Raw genomic sequence first — 19,794 nt, 5'->3', positions numbered from 1 at the left:
TTGTGGAAAATGAGGTAAGCCAGGAAAAGGAGAGGGGCCTGGAGCTTCATCTTGGCACTGAGGCACACTGGTCTGCCTTTAGAAACCCTGGATTCAGTATGGATGTGATTTGCTTTTAACCACCAGAAAGTAAGAGGAAACCCAGCCTAGAGAAGAACTGAGCTAGGGAATAAATTCACACTTTGTAAATGGCTTAGAGCTTTACAGAGAATGTCACTTGGACTTTTTAAAAATAGCATGCTTGACCTGGCATAGTAATGTACGCTGGTAATCCCCGCTACTTGGGAGGCTGAGGCAGGAGGATCATAAGTTTGAGGCTAACCTCAGCAGCTTAGTGAGACCCTATCCCAAAATAAAAAATGAAAAGGCCTGGGGATGTAGCTCAGTGGAACAGCACCCCTGGGTTCAGTCCCTGATACCAAAATAATAGCTTCATTGAGAGACTCTTCTTGGGTTTCTCATAGTAGAGTTACCATCTTTCCCTTGGTAGTTAAGTATCTTAGTGAAAGATACTTTGAAACTTTCGCCTGGATTTTTTTTTTTTTTTTTAAATGCATGAAAACAAGTTTCGCCATTGTTTCTTTAGCCAAAAATGCGGAGGGGGCTAAGGCTGGTGAAGTAGGACTTGCATGTATTTGAGAAGTTGGACAGTGGTCATGATTTTACCTGATTGGTATAGAGACTTCAGGGTTTACTCTTGTGGATTAAAGTGATAGAAAGGGGTTGCATTGTAATCTGAATTTATGAAAGGAAGCAAGTTCTGGGGATGATTGGAGAGCAGGGTGTGTTTTTAGTAGCTGTAAACCTAGTTGGGTTGCTTCTTCTGTGTAAAAACTTCAAAACCAATTTTAATTATAAACAGTGTACTCACAGGAAGAAGAGAATGGGAGGAGGAAATCGCTTGTTTTGTTGTTGGGTTTTGTTTTATTCTGTGGTGCTGGATATTGAACATGGGGACTGTGGCATGCTGGGCAAGTACTCTGCCACTGCGCGACACCACCAGTCTCACTGTTCTTAATTTGGCTTCTGCGGTAGCTGAGAAGATCGTTTTTCTTTCGTAATCATTAGACTGTGCCTACTTTTGATCTTTTCCCTCACTGTTATCAAATTGATTATCTTATTCATCCATTCATGTAACATTCTGTTGAACACCTCTGGGCTCCAAGCTACTGTTAGATACCAGAGATATACAAAAAAGATACAATGCAGTTCCTGCCACAAGGAGCTTATCCTAAAACTAGGAACAGTGAACACCCTGGAGGAGTGCTGCGCAGAGACACCAAGACCCAACCAGGCGAGGCTCTGCTGTCCCAGAGGACCCATGGCCTGGGTGCAGGGCCCAATGGGTAGGAAGTGACAAGGCTGTCCAGCCAGGCATGCACAAGGGTCAGGTACACCCTTCTGTGAGTTCTGTTTGGTCCTCTTTCTTCAGTTTTGCCACAGGTCACTGGCAGGACCAGAGCATCTTAGCTTAAGAAATATTAAGTACTAGATAAACTTAATAAATATTGCTCCACAAACTCAATCAAAAAACACTTGGGGGCTCAGTGGTAGAGTGCTTGCCTAGCACATGTGAGGCACTGGGTTCAAACCTTAGCACTACATAAAAATGAAATAAAGATATTGTGTCCACCTACAACTAAAAAATAAATATTAAAAAAAAAAAACACTTGGTGGCCTGTGTTTTTCAGTTATTCTGTGAGTGTTAATTTTGCTAGTCTCCCCTTAAGTCTGTGAGGCAAGTCCTGGAATTCTAGCCAGTCACCACGGGGCATGTGCTGTACTGTGCCGAGGATCTAGTGTTCACGTATTCATTCCACCAGGGCCTGCCTCTGCCTTCCACCTGTGCAGGAGCAATTCCTCGGGATGGTACAAAGATGACTCCCTCCAACATAGATTTGTCCCTCCAGTTATCATCTCAAAGAGTAGATCAGACACACACACACACACACACACACACACACACACACACACACACCTGTGATGCAAAGGGAGAAGTGAAAAATAAGTGTGGATCTGGGCTTACAGAAGTGTGCAGAAAGGAACTTGGTAAGTTCCACTGACTTGAAAAATGCCTCTATCTGCTTGAACTTTTGATTTGTTTAATGCACAGAGAACTGCTGTGGTATTCATCAGATGAACTCTAAAGCATCTGGGTTGTAGGAATTTCCTCGAAATTTCTTTGAAACATACTGAAACCCAGGGTACACTCTCACCTCTGTTTCCTGTTGTCATTGTACGCCCCATCTTACGGGAAACTATACTTAGTGGTGTTGCATTTCAAAGAAAAATTTGGTTAACTTTTTCAGTTTGTAAAGAAAAACACAGTGGCCTTAAATTCTAATTAAACAGTTCTACCAAAGTCTGTAAAAGCCAAGACTTGCAGGTCAGATAGCATAACAATTGGCTACATCAAGAGCATGCCACTCGCCTGACATCGTCTCACCAGGCCTTGATCAAGTAAAACAGTAGCTCTAACTACTGCAGGAAGCAACCAGACCTGCTTATCTTTAGCAGGTAGCACTGATAAACGTGTGAAGGTATGCTGAAGGTCGGTATGGTTACACTGTAGAGAGTATCCTGAGCCACATTTTCCACTTGCTGAAATTTTTAGTGCTGATAACATGGGAGGTTTAGGTTCTCTGCTAATACATATGTTAAAATATTTTTAAGAGAGGGAGAGCAAGCAATCAACCTAGGCACTCAGTAGAAGTAACATGCCAGCAGGCAGCACTCTCAGCTGACAGGGCTGTCACACCCTGTGGCAGGTAAAGCAGGTAAGCCGCTGTCTCCCAGTCCTGGCCACCTCTGTGCTGGTCTCTGATGCCTGCTGGCTGTCCCTCTCCAGGGCTGGCCACTTCCCTCAGTCTACCTATGCCCATGACCCCGGTCCCAGCAAGGCCTCCTGCCTGGGCAGAGGCTGGGATTGGTGCCTCCTCCGGGGGGGGGGGGGTGTACATGTCTGTGCTTGTGCCCACCTCCACAAATGCTGAAGCAGCCGATTGACCCTGCCAGAAGTCAGTCCCAGCTAAAGAGGACCCCAGCCCTTCCCCTTCGTCCCCTTCCCCTTTGCCCTCCTGTAACTTTTGAATTCTGGAGCTGACTTCTCTTTATACTCTATTAACCCAGCATAACAGAACCTTGGTAAGAATGGCCAGGCTGAGAGCTACAAGCTCAGAACCTGGACTGCTGGCCTGCTGACCATCTTGCTTGTTTAAATCTGAAATGTGTCATGTTTTAGTCTCAGAAAGCTTATGGCTAAGGATAAGGTGCCTATTTATTCTCAATGAACTAAAATCACTCTGATAAGACCTGAAAGATGATCATAAGTCCAGGGACTTTTTTTTTTTTTTTTTTTTTGTACTGGACTGAACCCAGCGGTATTCAACACTGAGCCACATCCCCAGCCCTTTCTATTTTTTATTTTGAGACAGGGTCTTGCTAAATTGCCCAGGCTGGCCTCAAACTTGTGATCTTCCTACCTCAGCCTCCCAAGTCTCTAGGATTGCAGGGGTGTGTCCAGGGTGTTAGTGGGAATCAGTAACAATAGGCATAACCATAAAGAGAAGGTTGCTGAGAATGGGAGAATGGGAGGCGTTGAAGGATGGGGCTCCAGGAGTAGAGATTCACAAGGACCGCATGAGGGAGGGCATAGGTGACAGGCACAGAGAGATGCAGAGCTCAGGAAGGAGGCTGTGGGAGGGGTAAGGTAGGACACAGGATGAGGGGAAAGCTGGTGCCCTGATGGTCCTCGCAGCTGCACGCTGAACATGATGTCTTGTGGGTGTTTGCATTTTGTCTCTGAGTCTCACTGTCTTCAACCCAACAATTCTAGGCACTGGATTTTGTATATACAGTATTTAAATGAACTTTAAACTTACAAGCCAAAAAAATCAGTTCAATTGTTTCATCTAATCGCAGCTACCCACTGCTGGTGAGGGGTGATTGAAGAATCATCAAAGCTTTCAGAACTTTTAGAAGCTTAGCAGGACAAAATGGAGCCCCTGCCACCTTGTAAATTAGCACAGAATGAATTTTTCCTTCAGGGTTTCCACAGGTCTTTGTATTAATAACATAGAAATTAAAACTATCAAGTCATATGCTGTGGCTTTTTATTTTATAAAATTTGTTCTAATTAAATAAGGCTTCCATATTTTAGGATGATGTATGGACAAAAATAAAATGTTTTTAGGGTTACTGATTGAGTTGAGGGTTTCTTCCTAAGGTCATATCTGCAAATATATAGTGTCCAAAGTCCAATCTCTGGATTCCGTATGATTGGCTAATAAACTATTTCTGTATTTCATATAACACTCTTTATCTCAAGCCAGAGCTGAGACTTATAACCTAGTAGACTTCAGAGAAGATTTTCCTCCCAGGAACAAGGGAAGGAAACTTGACAACTCCTGTAATTAATCCTGGATCTTACATAGATGGTTTTAGAGTCAGTATATTTCATTAGGACATACAATGACAGCTTGGAGGTTTTCAACTTGAAGACCAGTTTATAGGTTTGTTTTTATGGAACTGAGGATTGAACCCAGGGCCTCTTGCATGCCAGACAAGCTCTCTACCACTGAGCTACATCTCCAGCCCCAGTTTTTACTTTTTGTGTTTGTAATGGGGGGTGGGGAAGATTTTGGTCCTCTTGCCCTTGTCAGTAATTGGGCAAGAGGAAATACCTCTGTTTTTATATATATATATATATATATATATATATATATATATATATATATATTTTTTTTTTTTTTTAGGTGTAGATGGACACAACACAATGCCTTTATTTTTATGTGGTGCTGAGCATCGAACCTGGGTCCCCGCCCGTGCTAGGCGAGTGCTCTATCGCTGAGCCACAATCCAAGACCACCTGTTTTAAAATACCTGGAAAACCAACATTGGAGGCATTAGAACATTCTAATGCTTATTTTTTTTGGGGGGGGTGGGAAATTTTATATACGTATATATTTATGATGTCATGTATTTTTAAATATCTGTTCCGGCTGATACTGGTGCCTGCCTCTCCAAACAACGTTTAAAAACAGTATCAGACATCTCAATATCTCTTGCTTGAAAGTTGATTCTTATTTGTGAACTGGGCTAGAGAAAGGGCTGGTCTGAAAGGGATGGTTCTGATCATTTGTCATTATTTGTCAGTTGCTGCGGGGAAGAGATGGCCATGGGGCTTTACTGAAAGCTCTGCTCTTCCATTACCTGCATCTGAGATGAGCTGGTCCTTCGCCTCTGAAAGCAGGTGTCTTCAGGAGCATAGTGTGATTTCTGAAGCACACTGTGGCGGTCGGAGGGTGAAAAGGGGAGCCATCCTGCCACAGGGCCTAGAAGGCAAGTAGGTTTCATTTGTCATCTAAGTAGCGCACAAGCTGTGTACTTGTGCTTGGTATCAGAGTGGTGCTGAGCGTCTCAGTACTCCCAAGCCATGAGTTGAGACCCAGACCCTAAGAAGAGAGAGAAAACGGGTCTGTGATGGTCACTAGCCAAGATCTGTATAGTTTTATGATGTGTGTTTTGCTCTGAGGTAGATTGTGGGCACTCTTGTCCTATTAGGATGAACAAAGAGAATTGCTTGATTGGGCAATTGCTTAAGGTAATTACTTAAATATTTTGGAAAAGGTCAACATTAAGTGTGATGTCACATAGCCATGACATTGCTCTTGTATACTTCCTGCCAGGAGACCTTGCAAAATATTTGAGAGACTATAAATAGACAGCTTTCCTGGATGGATTTCTTTGATAGCCAAGTCTGAATACAAAGCGTATTTGTGTTCAAGGTCATCTTGTGACACCCTCTTGGTGTCTCTTTCACGTCTTTGACTTGAGTGAAAAGAATGTCTTACATCTTCTCAGCTTTAAGCTTACCAGTCCCACTGAACTGTGATTGACTTCCCACCAGGACAGAAAATGAGTGCCAAAGGGATTGCTTCAGCTAATACACAGACCATGTCATTCTGGTCCACCTCAGGCTCCTCAGACTGTCTCAGTGCTGCAGCTGGCTGAACAGGCAAATTTGTACGCAATTCACAGCTTTCAAGCAGAGACTCACTGGTCTGCCCTGACACAGACCTGAGAAAATGTTCTAAACATCACAAGTCTAAAAATAGCCACTGGTGAGCTCTGGACACACTAATATGGTGAGAGAGGAGAAGTAGAGGGAACAGAACAGTAACCAAGCATCAAATAGGAATGAAACAGTATTTAAGTGTAAAAACCCTAAAAACTATTTTTTAAAGGGTGTAAGTAACCAAGTGTGGTGGTGTATGCCTTCAATCCCAGTGTCTTGTGATGCTGAGGCAGGAAGATTGGAAGTTCAAAGCCAGCCTCAGCAACTTGGTGAGGCCCTAAGCAACTTAACGAGACCCTGTTTCTAAATAAAATATGAAAAACAGGATGTGTCTCAGTGGTTAAATGCCTCTGGGTTCAATCCCTGGTACAAAAAAAAAAAAAAAGAAAGAAAGAAAGAAAGAAAGAAAGGTGTATGTAGTGCCATAATGAGTTATTATTATCCCTTTGATGTTGATTTCCATAGTAACCATTATTTAATTTTTTGGCACAAATTATTACATTATTTCTAGAGTTACCCATCGTGCTAATTTTTTAATATTTATTTTTTAGTTTTTAGGTGAACACAATATCTTTATTTTGTTTCTATGTGGTGCTGAGAAACGAACTCAGTGCCTCGCGCATGCTAGGCAAGCACGCTACCACTTGTGCTACATCCCCAGCCCCTGTGCTAATTATTTTTAATAATGCTGCCCAGTGAATGAAATGAATACTTTCTACTTTAATTAAAAGTTGTCTAAAATGATTTTCTTTCCCTTTGGGAGCAGATTTTGGGCATTTTGTTCTTTTATTTTAGCCTAAGTAAAGAATGAATGAATGAATGGCAGAGAAGGGAAAGTTCTTCCTGTAGAATCACAATTACAGGAAAGATGGAAATAGAAAGTCACCAGTAGACAAACACCTCATTAATCATTGTTATAGGCAAGAATTGTCAATGAATGATAAATTCACTTGTGCCCAGTTGGCCCAAGTATGCTGATGAACTGGGCATGGTGGTACATCTCTGTAATCTTAGCAACTCTGGAGGCTGAGGCAGGAGGATCACAAGTCTGATACCACTTTGGCAAACAACAATTATAAGCACAGTTTAAAATGGCTGGGATGTAATGGTTGAATGCCCCTGGGTTTGATCCCCAGTACCGCAAAAAATATAAAAATACAAGTATGCTAGTAAATATTTGCATAGTCTCAAAATTTCTTCCTATAAGACACTTATTAATTATAGAATGCAAAATACTAAGTTTCTGGCCCTCACCATCTTAACCAGGTGGTCAAAGTTCCTGGAATGGTGAAGAAAGCACCCGTCTAGTGGGATTCTTGACAAACATGCGTGAGCTGGTCTATTGTGTGAGAACATCAGGCAAATCTAGAATGAGAGAGATTCCACAAAACAGCTGTTCAACATATCAAGATTATTTCAAACAAACAAAGTAAAACTGTCACTGACTGGAAGAGACTGTAAAAAGACATGGCAATTAATGTATTGTGCAGATTTATTAAACAAGAAGTTCAGAAGTTGATTGGAAAAGATCACCTTAAAAAGATAAAGAGAGGGGCTGAGGCTGTAGCTCAGTGGTAAAGCGCTCGCCTCGCATGCCTCAGCACCACATTAAAAAAAAAATATACTGTGTTCATCTAACGAAAAAATATACATAAAAATATTTAAAAAAAAAGAAGATAAAGAGAAAGCTTTTAATATTTCAGCCTCCCAGGTGTCTGGGACTACAAGTGTACACCAAAATGAGTACTAGCACATTGTTATTGTTGTTGTTTTAATTTTTTGTAGTTATAGATGGACAGAATACCTTTATTTGTATATTTTTATGTGGTGCTGAGGATCGAACCCAGTGCCTCACACATGCTAGGCAAGTGCTCTACCACTGAGCCACAACCCCAGCCCCAAAATTATGTACTTTTTAAGAAGATTTTTATTGGCAATGGAGTACAGTACACTTATATCTTATGCAACATGAGAATATTTTTTTTTAATTTTTTTTTTTTAGTATTTATTTTTTTAGTTTTCAGCAGACACAACATCTTTCTTTGTATGTGGTGCTGAGGATCGAACCCGGGCCGCACGCATGCCAGGCGAGCGCGCTACGACTTGAGCCACATCCCCAGCCTGAGAATATTTTCTTTTTTTAATTATCTTTTTAGTTGTAGGTGGACGTGATACCTTTATTTTATTTATATGGTGCTGAGGATGGAACCCAGGGTCTTACATACGTGAGATGAGCGTTCTATCACTGAGCCCCAGCCCCAGCCCATGAGCATATTTTCTATGACAAACATGTGAGTACAAATTTAGGGATAGCTTATCAAGATATGTGAAATCAGTGCAGTAAAAATCTTGAGAACATATGGTTGACATTTCCATACACACATATTTGTTCAGTGTGTGCCTCATCTGCACTCCTCCCTTCAGAGGGTTCAGACTGGCAGTCCCATCTTTGGACACCAGATGGTGCTCTGCCAGTGGGAAGGAGGTGCTACTTAAAAGGAAGTAGGATCTCCAGGATAGATGGTCAGAGGAGCTGGCTTAGCAGACACAGCCTGATGGGCAGACCCCCTAGGGCTCACTTGACCAAGTCTTCTGGTTGAGCCACGACTATGCTTCTAAGGTATTTGGGGTAATGAAATACCCCAAATGCCTTAGAAGGTATCTCACAGGCAGAAGGATTTTGTCATGCTGTTCTTTAAGAAAGCCTTTCTCTGTGTAGAACTCAGATGCTCCTGTTAAAATTTTTAAAAAGTGGGGCTGGGGATGTGGCTCAAGCGGTAGCGCGCTCGCCTGGCATGCATGCGGCCCGGGTTCGATCCTCAGCACCACATACCAACAAAGACGTTGTGTCCGCCGAGAACTAAAAAATAAATATTTAAAAAATTCTCTCTCTCCTCTCTCACTCTCTCTTTAAAAAAAAAAAAAAATTTTTTTTAAAGTGTGGCAAGAGCTGTGCTTCTGTGTGCAGTGCTATCTAAGTGTGAGGATGTAGTCAGGAGCTTTGAGGAGCTTCCAGAGCCCGAACAGCAAGTGGCATTGTGCAGTGATGACACAACTTACGTACTCCCTGCACCCTCCTCAGGTTCCTAGGGTGGGGTGGCCAAGGCAGCCTGCAGATGTTTCCTGCAGAACTCAGGCAGCTGCAGGAGTCAGAGCAAGACTATTGCAGTCAGACACACCTGGATTGAGATCATGGTTCTGCTGCTCATTAGCCCTGAGGCCTTGGACAATTACACAGATCTTTGGATTCTGCTTCTTTACCTGCAAAATGGCCAACTTCCTCCTATGTCTTTCTGCAGAGGCTTACAGCTGGTGGGATATCTCTTCATGTTAAGAGCAAAGTAAGAGGGGCTGGGGATGTGGCTCAAGCGGTAGCGCGCTCGCCTGGGATGCGTGCGGCCCGAGTTCGATCCTCAGCACCACATACCAACAAAGGTGTTGTGTCCGCCAACTAAAAAATAAATATTAAAAAATTCTCTCTCTCACTCTCTCTTAAAAAAAAAAAAAAGAGCAAAGTAAAAAAGAGCAAAGTAAGAGTGTATCTTGCCAGGTACAGTTGCACCTGAAATCCTAGCAGCTCAGGAGGCTGAAGCAGGAGGATCACAAGTTCAAAGCCAGCCTCAGCAATTTAGCAAGGCCCTAAGTAACTCAATGAAACCCTGCTTATAAATAAAATATTAAAAAGGGTTGAGGATGTAGCTCACTGGTTAAGCACCCCAGGTTCAATCCCTGGTACCAAAAGAAAAAAAAAAAAGAGTATATCTGCCATGAGACTTCATGGCAGATGTGGTTGTACGATAATGTGGAAGTGAATGTCCTTAATGCCATTGTACCATGTGCTTGAAAATAATGAGATGGTGGATTTCATGTTTTGTGTGTTTACTATGATTTAAAGTAAGATAGGGCATAGCTAAGGAACTTTAGAGTGATGCCTGGCCCTTCATGGCTGCTCAGTTAAATGTTTCCTCATGTTCATTCTTTTTTTTTTTTTTTTTTTTTTTTTTTTTGTGGCATGTGCAAGTTACTCAAATTTTACCCCATTAAGAGGGTTTTCATTTGCTGGAATTTTCTGATTAAATGAATAGTTTAGGGGCATCTGGGTCTCACTTCTCTGTTACCTATAAGGTTTGGCTCACAAATTCCTGAAGAGACTAAATTTCATTATTTTTTCATTAATCTTTTTTTTTTAATATTTTTTAGTTATAGATGGATACAATATCTTTATTTTGTTTATTTGTTTCTATGTGGTTCTGAGGATCGAACCCAGTGCCTCACATGTACGAGGCAAGCACTCTGCCACTGAGCCCCAGCTCCTCATGAATCTTAATATGAAACCTATTTTCATTATGAAAAACCTCATTTAGGGATTCTTCAAAAGTCTGTTAAGAGTTTACTTATTCTGGGTGTGGTGGTGCATGCCTATAATCCCAGCAACTTGGGAGGCTGAGGCAAGGGGGTGGAAAGTTTAAGAATAGCCTGGACCCCGTCTTGAAATAAGAAATAAAAAGGACTGGGGCCAGGTGCTGTGGCACACATCTATAATCCCAGTGGCTCAGGAGGCTGAGACAGGAGGATCATGAGTTCAAAGCCAGCCTCAGCAATGGCAAGCGCTAAGCAACTCAGTGAGACCCTGTCTCTAAATAAGATACAAAATAGGGCTATAGATGTGGCTTAGTGGTCGAGTGCCCCTGAGTTCAATCGCCGGAACAACCTCCCACCCCTTCCAAAAAACAAACAAACAAACAAAAAAAAAAAAAACAGGAAAGTAATCGCAGCCCTGGATGTAGACTGAGGAGAGCATTGCTTCAGGAATGTTCTGGACCTAGATGGGTTCTGAGCTTCGACCTCCTCAGTCCCAAGAAGACAGCGTCGGCTTCCTTTTACCCTTATGTGCTAGTGTAAGAATGGAGCCTCTGGGTTTCAGTAGAAGTAGGATGCTTCTTTTGCCGTAAGTGTAGCAAAAGAACAATGGTGTATTTGTTAAGGGAATACTGGAGACAAGCAAAAAAGCTTCACCAGTTGTTTTTGTTTGTTTGGTGCTGTGCTTGGAACCCCGGCCTCCTGAATGCCATGCAAGGTCTCTAGCACTGAGCTGCACCCCAACCCTGGTCAATTTTAAAAGGAAGATGACTGAGAAGCAAAGAGAATAATGGTGGCTTGAATTGGAAGAGAGGAAGGGGAGATGACTTTAATAGCAGAAAAACATTTCCTTCGGTTCACCTCTGATTCTTCCGTTCCTCTACTCTGTCAAATTCCATCTGTCCTTCAAGACCCCAGTTTAGAGCCAGGAGCAGTGGTGCATACTTGCAATTCCAGAGACCAGGAGGCTGAGGCGGAGGATCCCCAGCTTGAGGCCAGCCTCAACAACTAGCAAAAACCTGTCTCAAAAAAAAAAAAGGGCTGGTGATATAGCTTAGTGGTAGAATGTCCCTGGGTTCAAGCTCCAATACTACCCCCCCCCCAAAAAAAAAGTCCAAATCAAATACCATCTCCTCCAGGATATCTGGCCAGAGAGATTGCTTCCTTAATTTTTGCCTCTTCTGTAACATTTCTCAGATACTGCCGTTCCTCATGTAGCTGTATCATCTGCCTTTGAATGAAACTTCTAGAAAGCTCTTAACCTTTTCCGCTTTGAGTCTCTCCTTACAGTTTATACTGATGTCATGTGTAAATGAAAGGCCTCCAAAGCTTAGTAGCTGGTAGTAGGAGCCCATGGACAAGATGAGGTTCTCCTGAGCAGGTTTCCATCTATTTCCTTGTATGTCTATATGGGGGAGCTCAACTGTAGGGATGGATTGATTAGCAGTCAGTCCTGTTGACCCCTGTCCTTGGATAACTTGTGTTTCCTTGCCGTAATTATCATCAAATGAGTGAAGTGGAGGCTGAGAGAACTGGGGCCTTTCTTTCCTTTCTTTTCCTTTTTAGGGGGCACAGAGGAAAAAGGGTGAAGAATAAGAGAAAGGGGCTGGGGATGTGGCTCAAGCAGTAGCGCGCTCGCCTGGCATGCGTGCGGCCCGGGTTCGAGCCTCAGCACCACATACCAACAAAGATGTTGTGTCTGCCGAGAACTAGAAATAAATATTGAAAATTCTCTCTCTCTCTCTCTCTCCTCTCTCACTCTCTCTTAAAAAAAAAAAAAAAGATAAAAAAAAAGAATAAGAGAAAGACCCATCTTTTTTTTTTCTAACTCAGATAGGATTTATGGATAACTCCTAAGTACCTGCACAAATGAAGTGATTAACTTTGCTACTCCAGAAAAAAATTTTAATCCTGAAGTCATTTATTTTGGCTTTAGAATAGGCTAGCATTTGTGTCAGATTTTCCTGCCTAATTACTTTTTGCTTAAGCTTATTTTAGAATTGTTTTAAATTCCTTCAGTATGACAGCCTGGGAAGTGGGGGTGGAGAATCAGGCCCCAGTGGGATCCGGACCAGAATCCCCATTTTCTTACTTCAAAGCCTCCTGTTGCCCTGCTCAGGGGAGTCAGCTCTGTGTGGAACAATTTGGCAAAATGTTCTTTAAAGCCTTAAAAATATGCTTACTCTTTGATCCAGTAATTCCACTTCTAGGAATTTGTCCCAAGGAAATAATCACACAAACACGCAGAGTGTGGGGACAAGGATGTTCACCACAGCATCCATATCAGCAAAGAAGTCGGAGCAGCTTCAGACGCCGAGTGCTATGGGTGATGGATAAAGTGCCACTCTCCCTGTGTCGCACAACTGCATACTCAGAGAGAGGCACACCTGAAGGCACACTCAGAAAGAGAGGCAGCCTGCGCCTCCTGAAGCAGTCCTGATGTGGGGTGGGGGTTGGGGGCGAGGCCTTAGGGAAACATGTGCTGATGTTACTAAGTGGAGAAATGATAACTGGTTTCCACTTTTATGTTTTTTCAAGTTTTCTGGTCGAATATGTAATGTTTTGTCATTAGAAAAAGCAACTGTCATCTTTTAAAGAATACATGTTTAATGTGTCAATGAAAAAGTAAAAAAAAACAAAAACAATTCTATATAATGCCCACAGAGTGACAGTCAATGCAAATAATTTAGATCGGATGTGGTTGGGGTTTTTTGTTTTCTGTTTTCTGTACTGGGTATTGAACTTGAGGCCTCACACTTGCTAGGCAAATGCTCTACTACTGAGCTAACTTAAGGATCACATTCATGCATATGAATTATCAGCAATTACACTGAATACATAAAGTCACATGTGCCTTAGTTAAATTATGTTTCCAAAGAAAAACTCCATTCAGTTGATATCTGTAAAGGCACAATTAGATTATAACCTAGGTATCCTGTTTTCTGATCCCAGCACTGTGGAGATAGACTCTTCTTGAGCTAGGAGAACCAGTAGGTTTTCTCTAAATTACACAACGACCAGTAGGTTTTCTCTAAATTACAGTCGTGTGCTGCAAAATGATATTACAGTCAAGGAAGGATCAAATACCAGTGGTCATCTCATAAGATTGTATTACCTGATGACATCCTCACAATCTTAGCTTGTACAAGTTCACCCTGATGTTCCTAGGAAGACAAATTCGCTAGGAATGTGTTTCTCGGAGTGCATTCCTATCATTAAGTGATACATGAGTGTAGGTGTAAAAAAAACCTGTGTTATCCAAACCCCATTATAGGACTACTGAGGACCTTTTAAACCTTTTTTTTTTTTTTTTTTAATTTATGGTACTAGTGATTGAATCCAGGGCCTCAAGTATGCTAAGCAAGCTGTGTACCACTGAGCTACATCCCCAGCCCCCTAATCATTTTTGCTCCACTGAAGCCAATTGCAAGTGAAAAATTTTACATTCTCCTCTCTTTAACTTTTCATTATTATAAACTCAGAGCTCTAAATCCAAAGGTCCAAGTGGGGGAAGAGTTAGAAAGTGTGTGGTAAATGATGATGACAACCATAAACCTACAATAACCCCAAATAACTCTGGGCCACATGTTAAAGAACTCTGCTTTATATGATCAGCTGCAGGGACACATAGTCATGACTGTCTGCAAGCCTCAGCTCTGCGCACGATGGGATTCTCTTTATTTGCAGCCCCTAAATTCCTGGGATACCATGTGGCCTCCCTGAAGGAAAGGGCTTGTGGGTCTGGTTCCCTATTGCCTAAGGTCATGTGGAAAAAAGCCTTTTGTGATTAACTCAGCCACCTTGTGTCTTTTGGTATTTGGAATTTCAGTAGGAGTTTTTGATTAGTTCTCTATGTTTTGGGTGCTGACTCAAATAATCTTTCATATAATGGAAAAAACAGATAAGTCTGTCTCTTTTGATGTCCATTCAATCTCTGTTCTCCCTGTAGCTGCAACCTTAAGCGAATTAATTGACTCAATATGTCACAGTCCCAGTTTCCTTGCTTATTGAGAAGAGTGGCCCTTGCTCTCTCACCTTGTGGGACTGTTTTTGAACAGCTTACAGCCCTGTCCCACCAAGGGACAGTCATGGATCTTTATAGACATGCTGCCTTCCCTACTCTGTTTCTGACACAGTTCCCGTATGCCGCCCCACCTCCCCAAGAGCCAGTGAAGACTCTGAGAAGCCTGATCAACATCCGAAAGGACACTCTGAGACTTGTCAAGTAAGTTCTCCAGTTCCAGGTACCTCCTCCTTGAGAACAATGGACTCGCTATGGTCTCCAGGGTACTAGCTGCTGGGCGCTGCTTCCTTAAGGTCAGAAATCATACATCAGTCTTTGGGAAGAACTTTCACTTTCTTAGAGAAGGTCAATATTTCCCCAATTTTGTGGATTTAAATTAAAAAAGGAAGAAGAATTATTGAACTCAAAGGGGACTCTTACATTCCAACAAGTCTATGTAATAATGAAATGTTTGATTTTGGAATATAAAATTCTTGTTTTATTTTATTGCTTGTGCCTTTCCTGCAAGGAATCCATGGTGCCCTAGGTTGGTTGGTTAGTCCTCCTCATCAGTTTTCACTATCATGTGCCTTCTTGCCATGCTGAGAGCGTAACTCTTAATCTGATACTGCACTCCTATAGTATATTCCCTATGGCTCTCTGGTTTCCTGGGGTGACAGATCTGATTAGGGCAAATCAGAGGTCCCAAATTTCTCTGAATAAGGCAAGAAAGATGGCTCTGAGTCCATTTTAGGCTTATATAGTCAGCCTTATTTTTTAAAATTTATTTTTTAGTTGTAGTTGGACACAGTACCTTTATGTCACTTATTTATTTTTTTTTTAATTTTTTAATATTTATTTTTCAGTTATCGGCGAACACAACATCTTTGTTTGCATGTGGTGCTGAGGATCGAACCCGGGCCGCACGCATTCCAGGCGAGCGCGCTACTGCTTGAGCCACATCCCCAGCCCTCACTTATTTATTTTTATGTGGTGCTGAGGATCAAACCCAGGGTCTCGCACATGCCAGATGAGCTCTCTACCGCTGAGCCCTAGCCCCAGCCCTGTATAGTCAGCCTTATTAGCATTAAGAAGTTCCTTCTGATAATTGTTCATATAACAGCTTTATTGAGATACGATTTATGTACCATACAGTTCACCCATTCAAAATATACAATTCAGTGGTTTAAGTATGCTTAGAGTTGTGAGTCATCACCAGTAATTTTAGAACATTTTTTATCATAAAACCCAGAGAGAAACCCCACGCCCATTATTCAGCACTTCCCATTTCCTCTAGATCCCTCTCCCAGTCCTCAGTAACCACTAATCTATTTTCTGCCTGTCTCTGTCTCTGTCTCATTTATTTATTGTGATATTGAGGCTTGATCCCAGGGCCTCACATTGCTAAGCAAGCACTCTTTCACTGAGCTATGTCCCCAGCCCTTTTGGTTTTATTCTGAGGCGGGGTCTCTGTGTTGCCTAGGCTGGCCTCCACCTTGCAGTCCCCCAGCCTCGACCTCTGAACTTGCTGGAGTTACAGGCGTGCACCACTTGCAGCTGTGCTTCTCTGTGCCTCTGGGGTCAACTCTGGGGAGGAGGGAGCCCAGGAGGCACTTGGCTGCAGAATAGCCCGCCAACACAAGAGCTTCCAGCAGCCTGAGCTGGGGCTGTGCCTTGAGAGGCTACAGCCTCCAGCCACTCCAACCACTGTGTCCTCATCACACGTGGCTTGTTCACACATTTGATGGAGGTAGGTTTAAGAGCCTGAGCCATCATGAGGTCCTGGCTGCAGCTGCAGAACTAAGTGAAGAGGCTGCGATGTGCTGCAAGAATTGTCCCTGGAAGCAGATTTCTGCTGGGCTTCCCAGCTCCACCGACATCCACTGAAATGAGTTTCTGAGCTTCAGGTTTTTTATCAGTAAAAGAGGTCACTTTTTCAACCTCACCTTTCATGACAGCTGTCAAAACTAGATGAGATAACACAAGGGGAAACACTTGGTGTTCCATTTTGGGGTGATTTGGGAACTTTTGTTTTGTCCCCTACCCATGTTTGTTTGTTTGTTTGTTGCAGTCCTGCTAGATGGGCTTTCTTCCATGGAGCTCCATTCTCAGCTCTTGTTTTTCTGAGATTATTAGAATAAAGAAAATTCTATTTCTTCCCATTTCCAGGGAAAGATGAGGACTTGGCGACAACTTTTGCTTGCTTTCTAAACCCTAACGTATGATAATAAAAGTGTTTGTAAAGAGCATGAGTCACAGAATTGGGAGGATGGGAAAGGAACATGGACAAAACTGTAGAATGGAATCATATGGTGAATGCCAAATAACTCATCAGACCCAGGAAAGAAAATCATGGGCCAACAGAGGGAAGAGTTGAGATTCACCCTTTTACGCTGTGGTCCCCAAAAGGCTCAGGGCTTGGCAGGACCAGGTGCCTCTGGAAGTCAAGGGGGAAAGCTAGAATGAAGAGGTAGTCAGGTGCCTTTCCTTGCACAACATAGCCAGAGCTGTCCTGCCCACACCCTGGTGGAGTCTGGCAGAGATTTCTCGCTGAAGAGCTCAACTTAAGCAGAGAATCTCTGAACTCAGATGATGTAGGGAGTAAGTGAATTTAGCCATCTGGATATGGAGCCCTTCAATCTGCCTTCCCCCAGTCCCCAGAACACCAGCAGCCAAGCCTGTCAGAAGAGAGGAAAACTGACCTCTGGGAATTGGACCCGCCTGGATGGGTCCTAAGAGATGAGTTGGAGGTTCTTCTGCAGACCTGGATCAGCCCTCATAAGCATCAATAGCCTCAGAGACAGAAGAGAAAATATTGCTGCTTATTTCATGGACACAATGACACGAAGTGCTTAGGAAATACAAAAGGGCTATTAAAAACTAAACAGTAGCAGAAATGAAAAATTCAAGAGAGTATTAGGGATAAAAGTTGAAATGGTCTAGAGGCTGGGGATGTGGCTGAAGCGGTAGCGCGCTCCCCTGGCATGCGTGCGGCCCGGGTTCAATCCTCAGTACCACATACAAACAAAGATGTAGTGTCTGCCGAAAACTAAAATGTAAATAAAATATTAAAAAAAAAAGTTGAGGGGCTGGGGATGTGGCTCAAGTGGTAGCGTGCTCGCCTGGCATGCGTGCGGCCCGGGTTCGATCCTCAGCACCACATACCAACAAAGATGTTGTGTCCGCCGAGAACTAAAAAATAAATATTAAAAATTCTCTCTCTCTCTCTCTCTCTCTCCTCTCTCACTCTCTCTTTTAAATAAATAAATAAATAAATAAATAAATAAATAAAAAGTTGAAATGGTCTATGAAGTGGAGCAAAAAGGCATCAAGAGAAATAGAAGAGGAAAGATTCAAGGAATAGATTACAAGTGTAGGAAGTCTCATGTTCACCTAGTGGTTCTAAAGAGAACAGCCCAGAGAGGGAAGGAAATCATCAGCGACTTAGGTAATTTAATAACATTTTCTAGAACCAGAGGGCACACGTGTCCTAATGGAAAGGGCCAGCAATTGTCAGCCACATAGATGGCAAAAAGGAGCCTCTGTGAGTCATCAAAGAGGAGGGTCAGCCACACTGGGAGCTAAAAGACTTAGCAGCGAGGCTTTTGGTGTCTTTCTGAAAGTATTTATAACCTAAAATTCTTTGCTCAGCCAAATTTACAATGGGAGCTCTCAGAAAGCCTGTCTCTCCAACACCCTGTTCTAGGAAATCTAGGGACAGTGTGCACCAGCAAAATGAAAGGGTGACCCCAAAAGAGGAAGACAGGAGATGCCAGAAACATGAGCTTCTACAGTACAGGCAAAGGGAGCCTCAGGGGAGTGGCAAGAGAATCCAGGATGGCCGTAGTGTGCCAGGTACAGAGGGCCCCAGGTCCAGTTCTGGACAGAGGGCTCTGAAGGGACCTCAAAAAGATGAGCTGAATGGAATACCTGCTACCTTTGAACATCTCCAGGAGTTAGACTGCTAGAAGAGGGTTCAGGTTGGAATTTGGGCTAAATATACAGAAAACCAAGCAACTGAAAAGGTAAGATGAGCACTATTTCCAAGAAAAAGTTAGGTAAGAAAAGCAGCCCATAGGTTCCTCTGTGACCAGACTGTGAATGTTTTTATAATCATGGCAACACAATCAGGTACTGTGCTAATAAAATCAGAATATGACTGTACCATGGAAGCGACAGAGCTAGTGTATTGGGCAGACAGTGAGGAAAGAGGCATAAATTTGTCATTTCTACAGTAGGAAATCAGTAGGTAGTGCCTAAAACTGAAAAATCAAGAAGTAGTCCTCTGAGCATGTTATTTAGGAATGTGGTTTAATGCCAAAGTGGTCAGCCAGACGAGGTTTCCTCTGAAGAGGAGGAAAAGGAAGAGTAAAGCCTACTGGTGTTTAACAAGCATTGTGGAAGCTACTTAATGTGATTAATAATCATAATCAAAACAAAAACTCGGGACTAGAGTTGTGGCTCAGGAGGAGAGCACTTGCCTCGCATGTGTGAGGCCCTGGGTTCGATCCTCAGCACCACATAAACAAATAAAATAAAGGTATTGTGTTCAACTACAACTAAAAAAAATTTTTAAAAAAACTCTTGAGAGTCTGGCAGTGCATATGAATATTAATTATAGCACTATGAAATAACCTCAGTGCCCACAAATGATGGTATTCTGTGATCATTCAAAATGAAGATTTAGATATATGTTAAGGGCCATGGAGAGAAGTCAACAATATATGACTAAATTTTTTAAAAAGAAGGTCAGCTGGGTGCAGTGATGCACACTTGTAATCCCAGCAACTCAGGAGGATGAGACAGGAGGATTCCAAGTTTGAGACCAGCCCCAGCAATTTAGCAAGACCCTATCTCAAATTAAAAAATAAAAAGGACTCAGTGGCTAAGCACCTCCAGGTTCAGACCTCGGTGCCAAAAAATAAAACAAACAAAAAGGGCTGGGGATGTAGCTGAGTGGTAGAACTTTTGCCAAAGCTGAGCATGTGCTAGGCCCTTGGTTAAATCCCTAATACCAAAAAGGAAGTGCTCAAATGCTGAGTCTTGGTGTGTCCTAGGTGTGCGGAGGAAGTGAAGAGCCCTGGGGAAGAGGCCAGCAGAGCCAGAGTCCACTACAATGTGGAGTTCACCTTCGATGCCGATGCCCGGGTGGCCATCACCATCTACTACCAGGCCACGGAGGAATTCCAGAATGGCATTGCCAGGTAAGAACAAGAGGCTAGGTGGGCCGCTTCCCTCACAGACAGGTAGGTCCCCGTCTTTTGTGCTTATCTTTGTCTACACCAAGCGAGAACTGGTTCCTGAATTCAGATTTTCTTTTATCAGGCCTTATTCTTTCACCTTTGGAAGGTGGCAG

General features: G+C 42.7%; 1 protein-coding gene across 5 annotated transcripts in view; it reads left to right on the top strand.

The window, feature by feature from the left end:
* RNF157 (ring finger protein 157) overlaps positions 1 to 19,794 on the top strand; it is a 71,148-nt gene that overhangs the window by 26,379 nt on the left and 24,975 nt on the right. For all 5 annotated transcript variants that reach the window (XM_081270500.1, XM_081270502.1, XM_081270501.1 and 2 more), the window contains exons 3-4: positions 14,572 to 14,660; positions 19,496 to 19,642. In XM_081270500.1, coding sequence (XP_081126626.1) covers positions 14,572 to 14,660; positions 19,496 to 19,642 — 236 coding nt within the window. The remainder of the gene's footprint in view (positions 1 to 14,571; positions 14,661 to 19,495; positions 19,643 to 19,794) is intronic.

The sequence above is a fragment of the Spermophilus citellus genome, assembly GCF_964194105.1.
Source record: "Spermophilus citellus genome assembly, chromosome: 17".
Classification (NCBI taxonomy): domain Eukaryota; kingdom Metazoa; phylum Chordata; class Mammalia; order Rodentia; family Sciuridae; genus Spermophilus; species Spermophilus citellus.
The sequence above is the reverse complement of the archived record's forward strand: the minus strand, read 5'-3'. Positions and strand labels throughout refer to the sequence as shown.